The following is a 19,781-nucleotide window of genomic DNA, read 5'->3' as shown; positions in this document are numbered from 1 at the left end:
ACTAGTGAGGAACCAAAAAACCCAGTGCTTGTGACCCATGTTTGTTGGATTAGTTTCATTTCAAGTTCAAGTTTATTGTCATTCAGCTCCACACATGTATACAGTTAATTTAAACATTCCTCTGGGACCAAAGTGCAAAGCACAGTACATATATCAAATACAGCACATAAAATAATACTAACGTAATAATATTAAGAGAAAATTTAAAAGTATTCTGTATACAAGTTGACACAAAGTTCATATATGACATATAGTTAAATATACAACGGTATTTCAACTACTGGCGCTGTCATGAGTAACCTGTACTGGGTGGCAGCAGTGTGTTCAGAAGTCCCACAGCCTGGGGATGGGGTTCCCAACCTTTTTTATGCCACAGACCAATTAAGCAAGGGGTCCGTGGACCAGAGGTTTAGAACCCCTGGCCTGGGAGAAGAAACTGTTTCCCAGCCTAACAGTCTTATACTGTGGTACCTTCAGACTGATGGTAGAAGGTTAAAGAGATTGTGGGACGGAAAGTGGGGGGGGGGGGGGTCTTTGACAATGTAGAGGGGCTCTGCAAAATCAATGCTTCTGCTATATGTCCTAGATAGTGGGTGTGGGAGGAGGGGAGCGAGACCCCCAATCATTCTCTCAGCAATCCTCACCATCCATTTGGCATCATGGTTGGCACAAACATCGTGAACCGGACTGTCTCTTCCTGTGCTGAGCTGCCCTCTATATTGATTATTTGGATGAGGGAGCTATGTATAACATTCCTTACACTGTCAATGACATGAAACTGGGTGGGGTCATGAGTTGTGAGGAGACTTCAAGGGACTTGACTCCTGATGTAGGGCCTCGACCTCTTGCCAGTCTCTATAGATGTGCTAACTGGCTGCATCACAAGCTGGTATAGAGGCTGTAGAGGGCTGTAGGTTCTGCCAGCTCCATCACAGGCCAAACCCTCACCACCACGCAGCTTCAAAATGTGATGTCTAAAAAGGCAGCATCAATCACTAATCACCCTCATCATCTGGGATGTGCCCACTTTGTATTACCACATCAGACTGGTACAGAAGCCTAATGTATCAACATCTACCATTACCCTGGCAGAGTGTATCAGACACTTCCCACTCTCCGTGTAAAGAAACTACCTCTGACATCATCCCTGATCTGAACACAATACTCCAGGTGTAGTCTAACATTACTATGTGGTTCCTGATCTCAGTCCTCCAACTAATAAAGCCAACACCCCGTCAGGCATCATATTGACTCCTGCAGAGTTCTATAGAAGTACGGCAGAGATCATTCTCACTGGTTGCATCACAGCCTGGCATGGAACCTCCAAGGCACACTACGACTGCAAGAGACTGCAGAGGGTCACGGACTCAGACAGATCCCACGGGCATGGGTTACCTGAAATCCTATACTTGGGTTGTAGACTGGGCAGCTGGAATGTATGTGTTTGTCAGTGGAAAAGGCCGAGGATGGACAGGTTGGTGTGGGAATGGGAAGCGGAGTTGAAATGGCCACCGGCTGGAAGCTCCTGCTGACCGCTGTTGGCAGTTCGGATGCTTCACAAACCAGTCACCTGGTCTACGCCGGTGTCTAAGGGATGCAGAGGAGGCTGGAAGGTAAAGAGGAGGCTGCAAACAGTCAGCCATTTCTACGCAGATGCTGCCTAAACTGAGAACGTTTCAGGTTGATGACCTTCCTGTAACAAATATTTAAGCTCTTTCTCCACAGCACTGCAACTTATTTAATTTACCTGTTTTGAAAGGCGTTGTTAAATTGGCTCCTTGCGGCCTTTCAGGCAGTGGGCTACAAACGACAGCTATTTTATTATCAGGTTCTTGTGTCAGTCACCTCTGGATCTTTTGTCACAGCTCTTCCCAGCTTTGGGGACACCTACAGGAAGAAGTGCCTAAAGAGAAGGCAGCATCTGGGACATGCCCTCTTTGGGTTGCTACATTTGGAGAAGAAATACAGGAACCTGAAGACCCACACTCAACATTTTAATAACGACTTCTTCCCCTCTGCTATCATATTCCTAAATGGTCCATGAAACTATGAACACTGCTTATTGCAGAGAACATTCATGAGGATGTTGCTGGGATTTGAGGACCTGAGTTACAGGGAAAGTTTAAATAGGTCGGAAATTTATTCTCCGGAGTGGAGGCAAATGAGGGGAGATTTGATAGTGGTATACAAAATTAATGAAGAGTACAAATTGGGTAAATGTCAGCAGGCGTTTCCCACTAAGTTTGGGTGAGACTAGATTTAGAGGTCAAGGGCTAAGGGTGATAGGTAAAATGTTTAGGGGGAACTTCTTCATTCAGAGGACAGTGAGAGTGTGGATAGCTGGCAGCACAAGTGACAGATGCAGATTCGATTTCAACATTTAAGAGAAATCTGGTTAGGTACATGGATGGGAGGGGTATGGAGTTCAAGTTGATGGGACTAGTTCAGCGTGGACTAGAAGGGCCAAAGGGCCTGTTCCTGTGCTATAATGTTCTATGACTCTATTACGGCCTCATTATTCCTCTTTTGCACTGTATATTTACTTCTGTAACTTATAGTAGTTTTTATGTCTTGCACTGTACTGCTACTTCAAAACAACAAATTTCACGACTCTATCGGTGATAGTAAACCTGACTCTGATCCTGTCCGCATGTGACTGAGAAATTGGTTCAGCATTGGCCAAGCCCAATGCAAAAGTTAACTCGAGGAAAGGTTTACTTCAGGGGCGTGACAGATTGCCGACTGTTCAAATGGATAGAATGGAGCAAAAAAGTATAGGAAAATGTGCTGGAATAGTTGAATGGAAAATCCTCCAATATCTTAATAATTCCAGATTTGGGATGATCGACAAGTTAATGTCATATGCCTCCTGGTGGACAGTTACAGTACAATATCTGAAGCTACATTTCAGTGCAGGTGATGTGAGTATTTGGTCAGAGGCTACCAAGGAAGGGGTTAAAGTGACGTCTCTGGGGAGCACCTATACCCTTCTTAATTCTACTGCAATGTTTTTGTAACTCTTTGCAAAATCTCATGATGCTTAAGCCAGGTCAGAATTATATACAACAGGAACGAATGAAATTGTCAGGAGCTTGGAACAGCATTTTGGCCAAACTCTTCATCCTGACTGAGTGAACATACACTTAGTGGCCACTTTATTAGCTACACCTGCTCGCCAATGCAAATATCTCATCAGCCAATTGTGTGGCAGCAACGTCATGCATAAAAACATGCAGACATGATCAAGTTTCAGCTCAAACGTCAGGATGAGGGAGAAATGTGATCCAAGTGACTTTGACCGTGGAATGATTACAGACAGCAGTCTCTAGAGTTTACAGGAAATGGTGTGAAAAACAAAAAAAAAATCCAGTGAGTGACAGGTCTGTGGGTGAAAATGCCTTGTTAATGAGGGAGGTCAGAGGAGAACTGGTTCAAGCTGACTGCAACTCAAATAACCCTGCGTTAAAAATAGTGGTGTGGAAAAGAGCATCTCTGAATGCACAAAATGTCATGAAATGGATAGGCTATAGTGGCAGAAAACCTCACTGCGTTCCACTTAATAAACTGGCCACTGAGTGTATTCTGTTTGAGTCCAAGCAGAATATGTTCATAGGAATATTAAACATAATTGTGCAATTTTGTAGGACAGGAACATTTGACCTGCCTAATCAAGTTTATGTGTCTTTTAGTCTAATTGGGCAATCCACAGTTCTGTCTATTCACAATGTCCTTTAACATTTTTCCCTTATCAAACAGCTTAAGGTACAAAGGACAACGCCAATAAAACACTTAAGAGACCAGAACTTTGAAATTTCACCTTCCAGTAGCTGGGGTGTAATGACAGTTGTAAGAATCAAGGACAGTGTTAGTCAGGTGACTTAAGGTAATATATTTCTCACATACTTTCATTTTCAACTCAGATCACTTCCAGGGGTTTGGAAGCAATCTGAATTTTCTGTAGCATCATCAACTTCCAATATCTGGATGTCGGGGATATCATCAATGAGAGCTGCTGACCCCTTGGTTAATGTTTAGGGGTCCATTGCATAAAGAAGGTTGGCAATCTCTGCCGAATGCAAGTAATCGGAGAAGTGATCCATATCTGAATCTTTGTCCTCAACCTGCCTATCCAATTGCAACAACCTTCGATTCCAATAGTCTCAGTAACTCAGCACGTACAGATTATCAGGGCAGATAATTACACAGATCTGTAATACTCAGCAAGAAAATTCCTATTAATTTCATTTTTAAACTGGTGGTCCATTACTCTAATATTCCAGATAGGTTATACATGTTATACAAGGATAGGTTGAGCAAGGTAGGGCTCTTCTCTTTGGAGCAAAGGTGACTTGATAGAGGCTTTATAAGCATAGATAGAGTGGACAGCTAGAGACTTTATTCTAGGGCAGAAATGGCCAATAAAAGGAGCATAACTTTAAGATGCTTGGAGGAAAGTTTGGGGGGGGGGGGAATGTCAGAGGTGAAGTATTTACACAGAGAGTGGTGGGTGTGTAAAACTCCCTGCCAGGGGTGGTGCCTTATTAAGGGCATTTAAGAAACTCTTAGGTAGGAACCTGATGACAGTAGAATGCAGGGCTATGATGGAGGGAAGGGTTAGATTGATCTTAGAGTGAGTTAAGAGTTCGGCACAACATCGTGGGATGAATAATCTGTACTGTGCCGTACTGTTCTATGTTCTACACTAAACTAACAGGGGAAAGGTCCTGAAATTGTTACATTTCAGGATGCTGAAAGGATTAGAGGGTATAAGCTATAAGGGAGGTTGGACAAACTTGGATAATTTCTTCTAGAGTTTCAGAGACTGGGAAGAGACCTCATAGAAGTTTATACAATTATGAGAGGTGTAGACAGGGTAGACAGTAAGAATATTTTTTCCCCAGGATAAAAATGTCAAATGCTAGAGAACATGCATTTAAAGTGAGTGGCAGAAAATTTGAAGGAGATACAGGGGTAAGTTCCTTTCAAAGTTCAAAGTAAATTTATTATCAAAGTACATATATGTCACCGTGTACAACACTGAGATTCATTTTCCTGTGGGTACACTCAATAAATCGATAGGCTAATAAGCATAACAGAAGCAATGAAACTTCGGTGTTTAACCAGAGTGCAGAACACAACAAACTGTGAAAATACAGAAAGAACGAAATATAATAATAAATAAATAAGCAATAAATATCGAGAGCATGAGATGAAGAGTCTTTAAGAGTGAGTCCACAGATTGTAGGAATATTTCAATGATGGGGCAGGTGAAATTGAGTAAAGTTATCCCCTTTGGTTCAGCAAGGAATTGAAAGTTGTGGTTTAAAAGTACATTTTTTAGAGGGCAATTTAATGCTGCAGATTGTAGTGAGAGCAATTCAAGAGAGATATACTTAAAAGTATATTTAGAAGTATTCTCTAAACATTGCCATGTTTCTCCGGCACCATCGTGACGTCTTTCATACAGAGAGTCGCAGGCTGCTGAGTCAGCAGTAGAGGTAGAAGCAGATTAGATTGTGCTTTTAAGAAGCTTTTAGATAGGCCTGTGAATATGCAGAAAAGGGAGGGATATGGATCATATAAATTCGGAAAGATTTAATTTAATTTGGTATTCTGTCTGGTACAGACATTGTGTGCTGAAGGGCCTTGCTATTCTGTATTCAGGGGGTGTCATATTTGACTGGGTCTTCCAGCCATATTTAATTCAAGATTTGTAACTAATCTTGGGTGGTGCAGTGGAGAAATGTCTCTACCAAAGCAGGGGTAAGGTACTCCTTCCCTGCACTAGCCTGGAGTTCACCCTTGGGCATGGTATAACACCTGCTTAGCCACCCGGTCAGGGTCACGTGAAGTCATGGGAGCAGGTGGTGGATGGCCGTAGGAGCAGCCGGTGCAGATCACAAGTCCTGGTTATGCGACCACTGACACCAGGCAGACAATCTCTAAAGAGTATTGATGATGGCTGGGGTCACCTGTCTTGTATAGACACGGCCCAGAAGAAGGCAATGGCAAACCACTTCTGTAGAAAAATTTGTCAGGAACAACCATGGTCATGAGACAAATGATCGCCTACATCATACAGCCCTGGCACATAATGATTAATGATGTAACAATCTGACTATAAAGAAATATGAAACAAGTTGGTAGCCTTTTTCTCTAGAAAAGGATGGACCAAGAGATGGCTTGATGGAAGTCTTTATGATAGGATAAGAAGATGTTTCAACTTACAGGAAGGAAATTAGTGGTCGTAACATTAGTCACTATAAAATCCAAAGGAGGATTCAGTCAGAATGGTCCAATCAGCCACAATGCACTTATATCATAAGCCCATAAGACACAGGACAGAATGGGTCATTTGAACCATCGAGTCTGCTCCACCATTTGATCATGGCTGATTTACTTTCCCTCTCAAGGCCACTCTCCTGCCTTCTCCACTTAACCTTTGATGCCCTTACTAATTAATCAACCTTGGCTTTAAGTATACCCAATGACTTGGCTTCCACAGCCAATCTCTGGCAATGAATTCCATCAATTCACCAACTTCTGGCTAAAACAATTTGTCCTCTTCTCTGTTCTAAATAGACGTCCTTTTATTCTGAGGCCATGTTCTCTATTCCTAGACTCTCCCAATTCAATAGGTTGATAGGTACATTCATCGTCAGAGGAATGTATACAATATACGTCCTGAAATTCTTTTTCTTCACAAACATCCATGAAAACAGAGGAGTGCCCAAAAGAAAGAATGACAGTTAAAGTTAGAACCCCCAAACGTTATGGAAACATCACCTCCACGTCTACTTTCAATATTTGTTACATTTCAAAGAGACCCCTTTTAAGGAGCTGCTGGATAGGTAAAGTAAGAAATGAATGACAGGATACATTGAGAGGGTGAAATGAATCAATCAGAGAGGGGATCTTTGTACAGCATCAACTCCAACATATTCCTGGTGGGCTGAATGGCCTGGCTGTAAAATTGTGTGATAGATTCTAATAGATTCACCTTTGGTTTCAGCAGCAGCATGACCATGGACATGAAATACTAGATAAAATGTTGTGGACTTCAATCCTCATGGACCAGTCTGGTCCTCCCAAGATCAGAACCATCATCAAATTCACATAGTTGATCTTAATACTTTGCTCTACCACATTAAAGCAAATTGCATTCCTTGATTAGTTTGCTTAGTAGCCAGATAGAATGGCTACTATAAACCATTCTACTTGGGAACATCTTGAGTTCAGTACCATTTCCTTTAATTTCTGATGCCCAAAATACGTTCCATTTTGGTGGAAATGAGGATTGAACTCAAGTGCAGAGAAACTGACTGCTGATAATATCCCTAGAATCCACTTCCATGCTGGAAGAAACTCATGACTTGAGGCAAAGAGATGGAGGCATTGATCCAGTTATATGAGTCAGCATCTCTATCCTATGCTCAGTCCAGTTCTTCACGTCTGGGCCCCAGTTTAATTAAACCATGATAGATCTGCAACATCCCATAATCCATCAGTCCAATTATACGACCACAAGGCGTAGGAGCAGACGGTTGAGTCAGCTCCACCATTCCTTCATGGCTGGTTTATTGTTCATCTCTGTCCCATTCCCCTGCCCTCTCTGTGTAACTTTGAATGTCCTTACTAATCAAGACCCACACCACCAGGCTCAGAAACACTCATTACCCCTCAACCATCAGGCTCCTGAACCAGCCTGGATAACTTCACTCACCTCAACACTGAATCAATTCCACTACCTATGGACTCACTTTCAAGGACCCTACAACTCATGTTCTTGATATATATATGTATATTTATTAATTATTTTTTTCTTTTTTCTTTTTGATATTTGCACGATTTGTTGGCTTTTGGCACATTAGTTGTTTGTCTGTCTTTGTATGCGGGTTTTCACTGATTCTATCATTTTCTTTGTATTTACTGTGAATGCCCACAAGAAAATAAATCTCAGGTGACATATATTGTGACATAAATGTACTTCAAATTTTGATATGTCACCATATACAACTCTGAGATTCATTTTCTTGCAGGCATACTCAATAAATCTATAGAATAATGACCATAACAGAATCAATGAAAGAGCACCCAATTTGGGCGTCCAACCAGTGTGCAAAAGACAATAGAAAAATAGAAAACCTACAGCACAATACAGGTCCTTCAGCCCAGAATGTTGTGCCGAACATGTACTTACCTTAGAACTACCTAGGCTTACCCATAGCCTTCTATTTTACTAAGCTCCATGTAACCTATCCAGGAGCCTCTTAAAAGACCCTGTCATATCTGCCTCCACCACTGTCACCGGTGCCTATTCCACGCACTCACCTCTCTCTGCATAAAAACTTACCCCTGACGTCTCCTCTGTACCTACTTCCAAGCACCTTAAAACTATGCTCTCTCGAGCTATCCATTTCAGCCCTGGGAAAAAGCCTCTGACTATCCACATGATCAATGCTTTGCATTATCTTGTACACCTCTATCAGGTCACCTCTCATCCTCCATCGCTCCAAGAAGAAAAGGCCGAGTTCACTCAACCTATTCTCATAGGGCATGCTCTCCAATTCAGGCAACATCCTTGTAAACCTCTTCTGCACCCTTTCTATGTTTTCCATGTCCTTCCTATAGTGAAGCGACCAGAACTGAGCACAGTACTCCAAGTGAGGTCTGACCAGGGTCCTATATAGCTGCAGCATTACCTCTCGGCTCTTAAACTCAATCCACGATTGATGAAGGCCAATGCATCGTATGCCTTCTTAACCACAGAGTCAACCTGCGTAGCAGCTTTGGACGTCCTATGGACTGGGACCCCAAGATCCCTTTATCCTCCACACTGCCAAGAGTCTTACCATTAATACTATATTCTGCCATCATATTTGACCTACCAAAATGAACCACCTCACGCTTATCTGGGTTGAACTCCATCTGCCACTTCTCAGCCCAGTTTTGCATCCTATCGATGTCGCGCTGTAACCTCTGACAGCCCTCCATACTACCCACAACACCCCCAACCTTTGTGTCATCAGTAAATTTACTAAACCATCTCTCCACTTCCTCATCCAGGTCATTTATAAAAATCACGATGAGAAGGGGTCCCAGAACAGATCCGTGAAGCGCACTACTAGTCACTGGCCTCCATGCAGAATATGACCCATCTACAACCACTCTTTGCCTTCTGTGGGCAAGCCAGTTCTGGATCCACAAAGCAAGGTCCCCCTGGATCCCATGCCTCCTTACTTTCTCACTAAGCCTTGCATGGAGTACCTTATCAAATGCCTTGCTAAAATCCATATACACTACATTACAATAAACTGTGTAAATACAAAAGAAAGAAATAATAATTATAAATACATAAGCAATAAATATTGAGAACATGGGATGAAGAGTCCTTGAAAGTGAGTCTCTAGTTTGTGGGAACTGTTCAGTGTTGGGGTGAATGAAGTTATCTCCTTTGGTTCAAGAGCCTGATGGTTGAGAGGTAGTTACTGTTCCTGAACTTGGTGGTGTAAGTCTGGAGGGAGCATGTCCTGGGTGGTAAAGGTCCCTGCTGATGGATACTGCTTACCTGTAACAGCGTATTGTGTAGATGTGCTCAGTGATGGGGAGGACTTCACCCGTGAGGGACTGGGCTGTATCCAAACAAGAGAAAATCTGCAGATGCTGGAAATCCAAGCAACACACACAAGATGCTGGAGGAACTCAGCAGGCCAGGCAGCATCTGTGGAAGAGAAAAGTACATTTGACATTTTGGACTGAGACCCTTTCTACTACATTTTGTAGGATTTTTCATTCAAGGTCAATGGTGTTTCCATATCCGGCTGTGATGCAACCTGTCTGTATACTCACCTAGACTCCTTCTTTGGGTGGGACTCATTTCCACCTCGCCACTCTTTCATAGTAGAGGGCATTTATTTAAGGAGAGAGGGAAAGGTTTAAAGGGAATGTGAGGGGCAGTTTTTTCCCCACATACAGAGAGTAGTGGGTACATTTTTTTTTACTTTTGCTTGTTTTTTCTTTCCGCTCTTTTCTGTAAGTGTATACCTCGGATAAATACTTTGTGGAGATTTGTGATCTATATGATTATATGATATATATGTACAATGTCTGAAATACATCTTATGGAAATGTTTGTTTGATGATAAACTTCAATAAAAAAATAAATGACAAAAAAAAGGAATGTGGTGGTTGAGGCTGGTAGACAAGGACATGAATGTGCAGAGAGTGGACAAATTGGATCACGGGCAGGCAGAAGGCTTTAGTTTAATTTGGCTCCATTAGCTTAACTGGTTTGGGACAACATCCTAGGCCAAAGGGGTTGTTCCTGTGCCGTGTTGTTCTAGTTTGTATTGCTGCTGAGGTAAAACCCTAAGAGAGCGAGAGAGAGAAATTGACTTTCAACTCACGAGAGAGCATAGGCCGTCAACTATTTGTTGTTGATGTTTCTGTAGGTGGCAATTTCTTGTTTTTACGAGGTCGAGTTGCTAGCTCAACGCTCAACCCAGCACGGATGGGAAGGGTGCATGGGAGCCGGCTGGATTCAAAGTCCAGCGCTGATGTCACCACACCACCAGCTGGTAACTCCATTCCTAATAGTTCTGTCAGATTTTCTTCACCAGAAATACTGCAGCTGTTCAAGAAGGTGACTTGTCCTCTTCCATTCAAGGTGGGCATTAAATACTGTGCTTGATGATAAAAAAAAATGGCAAGCTATGCAGGAGGGACGGGTTAGATTGATATTAGAGTAGGTTCAAAGGTTGGCACAACATCATGGGCCAAAGGTCCTGTCCTGTGCTGTAGTGGTCTATGTTCTATGTTCTTGTCTGCAAGGCTGCATTCTGTTAGTGACTAAGAAAGGTCCCTCAGCTCCTTATATAATCACAGGAGTTTAGAAGAAAGAGGGCAGATCTGATTGAAGCCTGTCGAATATTGAAAGGCCGAGATAGAGTGGATTATGAAGAAGATGTTTCCTGCAGTGGGGGAGTCTAGGACCAGAGGGCACAGCCTCAGAGTAGAGGGGCGTCCCTTTAGAACAGAGATGAGGAGGAATTTCTTTAGCTGGAGGTGGTGACACTGTGGGATTCATATATGGTTGTGGAGGCCAAGTGATTTGGTATATTTAAAGCAGAGGTTGAGAGGGATAATAAATCAGCCCTGATGGAATTCTGGAGCAGACTTGATGGGCCAAATGGCCCAATTCTACTCCTATATCTTATGGAAATGTACATATCCTTAATCCCTTACCACAAACTGTTCAAGTTTTGATGAGAAGAAAGAAAAGCCCTGTGAAGTAAAAAAAGCTGCAAAAGTGAAGTGTTAAAAGTGGGGGCGACACAGTAGCATATTGGCTAACATAGTGTTATTACAGGGCCAGCTATAAGGTTAGGGTTCGATTCCCGCTGCTGTTTGAAAGGAGTTAGTACATTCTCCCCATGACTGTGTAAGCTTTCTCCGGCTGTTCTGGGTCCCCCCCTCCCCCACACATTCCGAAGTGTGGACTACAGACGAAGGCAAAAGAAGCGCAAGGAAAAGGAGAAACACTGCACGCAATGGCAGCCAAACTATTGAAATGGTAACTGCACAGGAATGGAAAAAGCTGCAGTAGGTTGTAAACTTAGCCACTCCATCATGACACTAATCTCACCACCATCGGGACATCTTCAAAAGGCAGTGCCTCAAGAAGGTGGCATCTGACGTTTAGAAACCTCACCATCCAGGCCATGTCCTCTTCTCATTACTACCATCAGAGAGGAGGTACGGGAGACGGAAGACACACACTGAGCGTTTCCAGAACTTCTCCCTCTCCGACATCAGATATTTCTGAATGGTCCGTGAACTATTTTTGCTTTTTTTTTTAACACTTTTAATTAATTTTGAAATATTATATATTTGTATATGTTGATTGTAATATATTTTATACATCGCACTGTACTGCTGCCACTAAAGAACAAGTTTCACCACATATGTCAGTAGTAATAAACCTGATCTAATTCAGATTCTAACACGAGGAAATCTGCAGATGCTGGAAATTCAAGCAACACACACAAAATGCTGGTGGAACGCAGCAGGCCAGGCAGCATCTATAGGGAGAAGCACTGTTGATGTTTCGGGCCGAGACCCTTCGTCAGGACAGATTCTAATTCAGATTCTGATGCCTATACCGTGCGTCTCGGATTCCGAGGGGTCCTCTCATTTTCAGATTAACCCTTCACTGTTAGTTTCCTGCAGCTAATTTTAAGTAGCTTTCTGGATAACTCTTCACGATGCTAATTGGTTGTTATTCAGCCATTCGGCCCATCGAGTCTGCTGTGTCGTTCCATTATGGCTGAATTATTATCCCTTATATGTACAAATACTTGAAGTAGTTTTGTCAACTGTCAATTTCGCATAAACATAGAAAGTCAGATTATAGCTTCTGAAGGAGTAAACAGAATTAGATTTTGGACTGAAGTTGAAGAAAAAAAACTTTTCTAGTGACTCGTAGAGAAGTTCAAATTTCAAATTTTTAACGCTTGTTTTGGCTTCGCTTCGCTTTTTAATTTGATTTAAAAATACAAATAGCAAGTTTGAAAAGAAAGACCAAGATAAGAAGCAACAATATTAAATGGCCATTTTGAACAGTAAGCAAGAGTTGGCGCTGAAGGAGAAACAGCGGGAAATGGTCGCAAAGATGTTTTACAGAAAGTAATATTGTTAACCACTTCAGTCACTGCCTTAATATGAAAAATCAAAATAAACTTCTTGGATATATACTCACTGAGTGGTCTTCTGTTGCAGTGGCCCATCCACTTCAAAGTCTGGCATGTTGTACTTTCAGAGATGCTCTTCTGCACAACACTGTTGTAATGCGTGGTTATTTGAGTTACTGTCACCTTCCCGTCAGCTTGAACCAGTCTGACCTTTCTCGTTAACAAGGCATTTTTGCCCACAGATCTGCCACTCACTGGATGTTTTCCACACCATTCTCTGTAAACTCTAGAGACTGTTGTGTGTGAAAATCCCAGGAGATCAGCAGTTTCTGAAATACTCAAACCACCCCGTCTGGCACCAATGGTCATTCCACAATCAAAGTCACTTAGATCACATTTCTTCCCCATTCTGATGTTTGGTCTGAACCTCTTGACCAGATTTGCATGCTTTTTTGCATCGAGTTGCAGACACGTGATTGGCTGGTTAGATATTTGTATTAACAAGCAGGTATAGAGATGTATTGAATAAAGAGGCCACTAAGTGTATGTTCCTCGTCGTGGTTTAGAGGCTTGTGTGCCTCAGTGACCCGGAGTCCTATGTTGGCTTTACGTTTTGGCTCTTGGTAGGGTCACCCATACCAAACAAGTCACAGAGTAGAAGCCAGACTAAGAGTGGTCCACTGGCCCTCTGGGTTTGGGGGTTCAGCTCAGGGCTAACAAAAGTGTTACAAAAACAGCAATGAAGAATCCTCCTACAACTGAGTGTGACAATATTCCTGTTTCTCCACCCAGGATTTGCATGACCGACAGCAGTGAAAACCGTGAGGAAGCTACTGACATTCCCAGCGCTGCCTGTAAGGCCTGTATGCTCTCCACATACCACGTGGGTTTCCTCTGGGTGCTCCGGTTTCCTCCCACAGTCCAAAGACGTACTGTTTGGTAGGTTAATTGGTCCTTGTAAATTGTCCTGTGATTGGACTAGGGTTAAATTGGGGGATTGCTGGGCGGTGTGGCTCGAAGGACTGGAAGGCCCGTTCCGCAGGGTATCACAATAAATACATAACAACGAGGGAAGCCCTGAACACCGCCAGGGGTCGAAGACCATCATTACCGCCCTCAATGCCAGCGGCATCATTGGCAGTAAATGAGTGAGTGTCTGCTATTACAACAATTTTTACAAATTAAAAATAAAATATCCTTGACCCTTTGGCAAATAGGTAAACTCCCAAGACAGCATTTGCACCCCGCAGAAAGCTGCCATTCCCCAATAACCAAAGCAGGAGGAAAAATGCTGGCACTCGGGCAGGTCAGTTTGAAGTAAACTGCAAGGACCATAGAAGGGAAACTAAAGTTTCACACAACAGCATTTTGTTGGCTGGATTCACCCACCATGTGATCACCAGTGGAAGAAATCCAACAATCCCGTCAGAATCACATTCGGAATGCCAGCTTACATTAACACTCGGACTGGCACCTGTAACCCTGATGTTTAGGCAATCACACAAGTAGGGGTGGTGGAGAAAGATCACAAATGTATCAGGAACTGTTCTGGGATGTCACAGTCTGGTCAATTTATAGATGTGTTATTGAAGCACTTATTAGATATAGCAACAAGTATTTTAGTCATCTTTAAAAGTTTATTATACATAATAATTTAAACAATCATAAAAACATGAGATGATCAGAAGGATTTCTATCTTTAGCCACATCGGGCATAAAGATTGTATAGAGTTCAAGTGTAAAACTGAATAAATTTGTTACCCATTTCAGCATCTGTTACGGTACTACGTCTTGGAAAAGGTGAACTACTGAAAGGAAGTCAGTGTATACCAGCAAATTATTTGTAACTTCAGTTTTACGAATCCTTCCTTCCTGTGCTGTGAGTTTTGTTTGAATAGTAAAACAAGGCAAGGAAGAAAGGTCAAAGTTATCCTTTCTAATTCATGCAACAAAGTAAATGATCTATAACTTGATAAGTATCCACACCGGGATTTGCTCCCAAGTTCATCATGTTATCTTTTTTTTGAACTTTACTCATTACCCTTCACCAACAGCATCTCAAATCACAGCGGTTTCCATACGTTAACTATGTCGATAGCTTTCAGCTCTAAAGACACCAACCCTCTCATCCCTTCAGTGACCAAGTCCTTGCTGACATTTAGTGCTGCACGAGCAGCAGTTTCCTCCAAACCCTGCACCCCCACCCAAAAACCTTTTCTCCATCTGCCACTGTTAAAACGCTCTCTTTGACTAGCTGCCTAAATATTACCCGAAGAGCCTTGCGTTGAGATTTATTCTGATAACATTCCCATGAAGTATCCTGGGTAGTTTTGCTACCAAGAGAAAAAGGCTGCTAATAAATATGTGGCTGTGATTTTAATAAACGTGTTAGAAATCAGGTTTATTTTTATGTAGAGTCATAAGGTGGATTCTGATATGCAATTAACTACTAAAATATAATCACCTCAGATGTTGACGTCATTGTGTCACCAGACAGCTTTGCTAATTCTAACTATAATTCTAACTTCTTGTTTTTCTCACAGAATTCAGAACACAGTCGATAACGTTCTACACTATATGTTGAGATTCATCATGCCCATTCCTCATCACTCTCTTTGGTGAAGGCATTCATCTTCCCCTTAGACCTTTGGTTCTTTTTGTTAAGAAAAAGGCTCAATATAAAATGGAAGTTTTTAATCAAAGCTTTAAAAATAATTTCCCTGTTATCTTGCCCCAGATGCCACAGCCACAATGCCATTGCTCCACATTGCCCGTACATATTAATAGGGGAGGCTGATGTCACTGAACTCATCATGAAAACGAGCAGCATATCACTTGTGCGTTGAGAATCCAGTTCATTGTAGGAAGAGCTTTCAAAGTTTCAGACTTTAGGATGTTTTATGCCCCTGCTCTTTCTGATTTTTTTACGACGTGGAAGATTGTAACATAGGAACAGCCAGTTGCTGTCCTCCTGCTCTCATTGTTGCAGGAGCCACCTCTGTCTTTCCCTCGCTGGTGAGAGGGAGCTTGTCTGAGATGCCCCAGTGCTGGGTAGTTTCGACGGACTCTGGATCAAGATCTCTTTTGGGGGCTTTGCCGTTGCTCGCATGGTGGGGGTTGGGGAGGTCAGTGAGTAAGTGTGAGTAGGGGTGGGGGGGGTTGACACTTTTGGTGCTGCTACTGCAAAGGGTGGGGGAGAGGGTGTTTTGGGGCTTCCATGTTCTATCATTCATTCTATGGGGCCTCTTGTTTCGCGGATGTCTGTGAAAAGTACAAATTTCAGGTTTTACACTGTATACATTCTCCGATATTAAATGAATGACTTGGATGAGGAAGTGAAAGAGCGGGTTAGTAAGTTTTCAGATAACATGAAGGAGCTCTGGATAGTGTGGAGGGTTGTTATGGGTTGCAATGGGACATTAACAAAATGCAGAGCTGGGCTGAGAAATGGCAGATGGAGTTCAGCCCAGACAAGTGTGGAGCAAATCATTTTGGAAAGTCGAATTTGAAGTTAGAATATAGGAGTAATGGGGGCATTTTTGGCAGTGTGGAGGAACAGAGGGATCTTGGGTTGGTGTTTAGGGGCATTTTAGAAAGGCACATGTGTGATAGAAGGATGGAGGCCATGTAGGAGGGGAAGGGTTAGATTGATCTCAGAGTAGGTTAAGTGGTCAGCACAACATTGTGGGCCGAAGGGCCTGTACTGTGCTGCAATGTTCTATGCCCTAATGTAACTACAGGAAGAGTTCACCTCAATAGGCAATTCACCTCAGTCAGCATTATCGCATTCACCTTTGCTTTGAATTCATCAATGTTCAGTGCAGCATGAGCAGGACCAGCTGTCTGGAGAGGAAGGTTCTTTCTGACCAGCCAGTTGCAGTCTGTGTTTGAGGTTTACAAGGCTCCTGTAATATGGATCCCTTCGTTCCGGTGTCTCATCCCCACCACTTGTTGCCGAGTCTGGATTGGTCAGTCTCGAAGCTCTTCCCCCTGATCAACCTCTTCAGTTCCTGGAGCTCCTCAGCCCTCAAGCTCTGGTCCACTCCAGGGCTGAGCTGATAGCTCAGAGGCGACACGATGTAGCCATTCTTGTACAGGCAAGCCCGCTTACAGAATTCAAACGTGCTAAACATCAAACCATAGTATGGGACAATCTGAAAGTTAAGTCAGAGCAGTGGTTACATCAGGCAGACAAAAAGGCAAATCATTAAAGATAAACATGAGAGCTTCTTCCAACAAGCGTATTTGAGACTCAAATATTATATACACTCTGTCCAGGAAGAATATAAAGAAATTGGAGTGGCATGGTAGCTTAGCAGTTATTGCAACACTATTACAGCGCTAGTGACCTAGGTTGAGTTCCGCGACTGTCAGTTCTCCCCGTGACCGCGTGGGTTTCCTCCAGCTGGTCTGTCTACCCCCACATTCTAAAGACGTACGGACTAGTTGGTTAATTGGTCACACGGGTGCAACTGAGCAGTGCATGTCTCTCGAACTAAAAAATAAAGAAAAGTCAACCTGCACTGAGAGATGAGAGAGGGGAGTTGCTGTGCTAAGAACAACTTTGGGATTATAGAGAGGTATCACGCAGAGATAATACAAACAAAGCCTTTGATCCCGACTGCTGTTGCCCTGGTGTGATTTTGTGAATATTATCATCAAAACGGCCGGCACAACTTTCAGCTGATTCCTGGGCATGGCCCTGTGGGTTACCGTAGGTGCTGTTCAGGGTGAACTAACCATGGTAGAGCACAAACACAGACTCCAGAGATCCCGCAGATGCTGGAAATCTCGAGTAACAAAAACAGAAGAGGCATTGGTTAGACCACATTTGGAGCACTGTGAGCCACTTTGGGACCCTTATCTATGTAAAAATGTCCTGGCGTTGGAGAGGGTCCAGAGGAGGTTTTCAAGAACGATCCTGGAATGTAAAGATTAAAGTATGAGGAGCATTTGATGTCTCTGGACCTGTACTCACTGACATTCACAAGAATGGGGGGAAGGGAAGCTCATTAAAACCCAATGGATATTGAAAGACTTGTATAGAGTGGACTTGGGGAGGATATTTCCAATAACAGGGGCGTCTACGACCAGAGGGGCCACAGACTCAGAATAGTAGGACATCTACAAAGATGAGGAGGGATTTCTTCAGCCAGAGGGTGGTGAATCTGCGGAATTCATTGTCACGGGCGACTGTGGAGACCAAGTCATTGGGTATATTTAAAGTGGAGGTGGATAGGTACTTAATTAGTCAGGGCGTCAAAGATTACAGGAAGAAACAGGAGAATGGGGTTGAGAGGGAAAGTAAATTAGCCATGATTGAATGGCAGAGCAGACATAATGGGTTGAATGGCCTAATTCTTCTGGTCTTATAAGTAGTTGGTTGCCAGAAACAGACAGAACCTCCAGCTAAGATTAGAACTTTGATAAAAGATAATAATGGTTAGGACATCAGGATGATAAATCGAATTATCCTATTTTGGGGCTTTTGCTATGAAGTTGTTTGTGCAGCTCACAGCCCCCTTGCCCCTCGATGAGGCTGTGCACCTTAATGGAAGGAGTAAAGGGGGAAATAAGGTTGGGGTAGGGCACAGTCATCGGGAACTTGATAGGTGATTCAAGATTGCTTAATGCCATTTCCAGTACACAAGAACGAAATAATTGTTGCTCCAGATCCAATATAGCACAAGATAAAGAACACAAGAATGAAAAAACACAATAAATATAAATACCGTACCTATATACATAGACTGAGTGAATGCCCATAAAGTGTTGCTAGGTACAGGGATGTCTGCACATAGGTGACTCTGGTTGAGCGAAGTCCCCAAGTAATTGAGGGATTTAAGAAACCAAGACTGATCAGATGTAAGATTCCAACAGAAGTTAGAAACATGCAGACAGACAATGGACATTTGAGTATCACGTGGTGAGAGAACTCAACATTGCTAATTAACTAGGTTCCAAATGTTTATCCATCTGGATTTGCCAAATGGATTGAGTAGAGTTTTCAAACAAAATAAAATCTCTTATCCCTGTGAACTGGGTGTAAATACCAGGAAGCCATTACAATTTACTGTTGCTCCGCGTGTTGTTCTGCTCCGCGTGGTGGGCCTAGTGCCGGCATTAGTGGCAACACTAACGAGCTGTGCCAGTACATCTTAGCTTGTTTGGTTGTTAATGCAAACAATGTATTTCACTGCACGTTTTGACATATGGTACTGTGCAAAAGTCTTAGGCACATATATAGAGCTAGAGTGCCTAAGACTTTTGCACAGTACTGTGTATGTCAATGTGGAGTAGAGATGGAGTTTGTAAATCGGAGGGAGCGAAGGATGGTGAGGCTGGGGCACCATGGGAGGGGTGTGGGACAGGTGGCTGAGAAGGAGTGCCAGGAGTCAGGGGTGGTATGGGTGCAGACACACCCAGCTCTGAGACACCAGGCAAGGTCACTCGATTCCAAACAATTTATTTATTGATCATTACAGAATGTCCCTCTGGTGCTTCCTGTTCCCTCCCCTCTCTCTTCCCCTCTTTCCAACCATGATTCCCCTCTCCCTGCTCCCCTTCCCATTCTCAGTCTACAATAGAGACCCATATCAGAATCAGGTTTATCATCACTCATGTATGCCATGAAATTTGTTTTTTTTTGCAACAGTGAAGTGCAATACATAAAGTTACTACAGTGTTGTGCAAAACCCTAGCTATATATATGCGCCTAAGACTTTTGCACAGTACTGTACTTGTGGTAAATAATTTGGAATCAAATCTGAATCAGAATTGAACCTCCAAAAAGTAAAGTAATATTTCTGTAAAACTCAACTGAACTCACTTATTTATTTATTTAGAGACTCCGGACGGCAACAGGCCCACACTGACCAGTTACACCCACACTGGCCAATTACACCCACACTGACCAGTTACACCCACACTGGCCAATTACACCCACACTGGCCAGTTACACCCACACTGACCAGTTACACCCACGTGGCCAATTACACCCACACTGGCCAATTACACCCACACTGGCCAGTTACACCCACACTGACCAGTTACACCCACACTGGCCAATTACACCCACACTGGCCAGTTACA

At 42.9% G+C, this 19,781-nt stretch overlaps 1 protein-coding gene across 1 annotated transcript in view; it reads right to left on the bottom strand.

The window, feature by feature from the left end:
- Positions 1–14,306: 14,306 nt before the first annotated feature.
- slc25a43 (solute carrier family 25 member 43) overlaps positions 14,307–19,781 on the bottom strand; it is a 36,867-nt gene continuing 31,392 nt past the window's right edge. Inside the window, exon 5 of the mRNA XM_073057844.1 lies at positions 14,307–16,843. Within this exon, the coding sequence (XP_072913945.1) occupies positions 16,625–16,843 (219 nt within the window). The 3' untranslated portion in view covers positions 14,307–16,624. The remainder of the gene's footprint in view (positions 16,844–19,781) is intronic.

The sequence above is a fragment of the Hemitrygon akajei genome, chromosome 10, assembly GCF_048418815.1.
Source record: "Hemitrygon akajei chromosome 10, sHemAka1.3, whole genome shotgun sequence".
In the NCBI taxonomy this organism is placed as follows: Eukaryota; Metazoa; Chordata; class Chondrichthyes; order Myliobatiformes; family Dasyatidae; genus Hemitrygon; species Hemitrygon akajei.
This window is presented reverse-complemented; position numbering and strand designations above follow the sequence as displayed.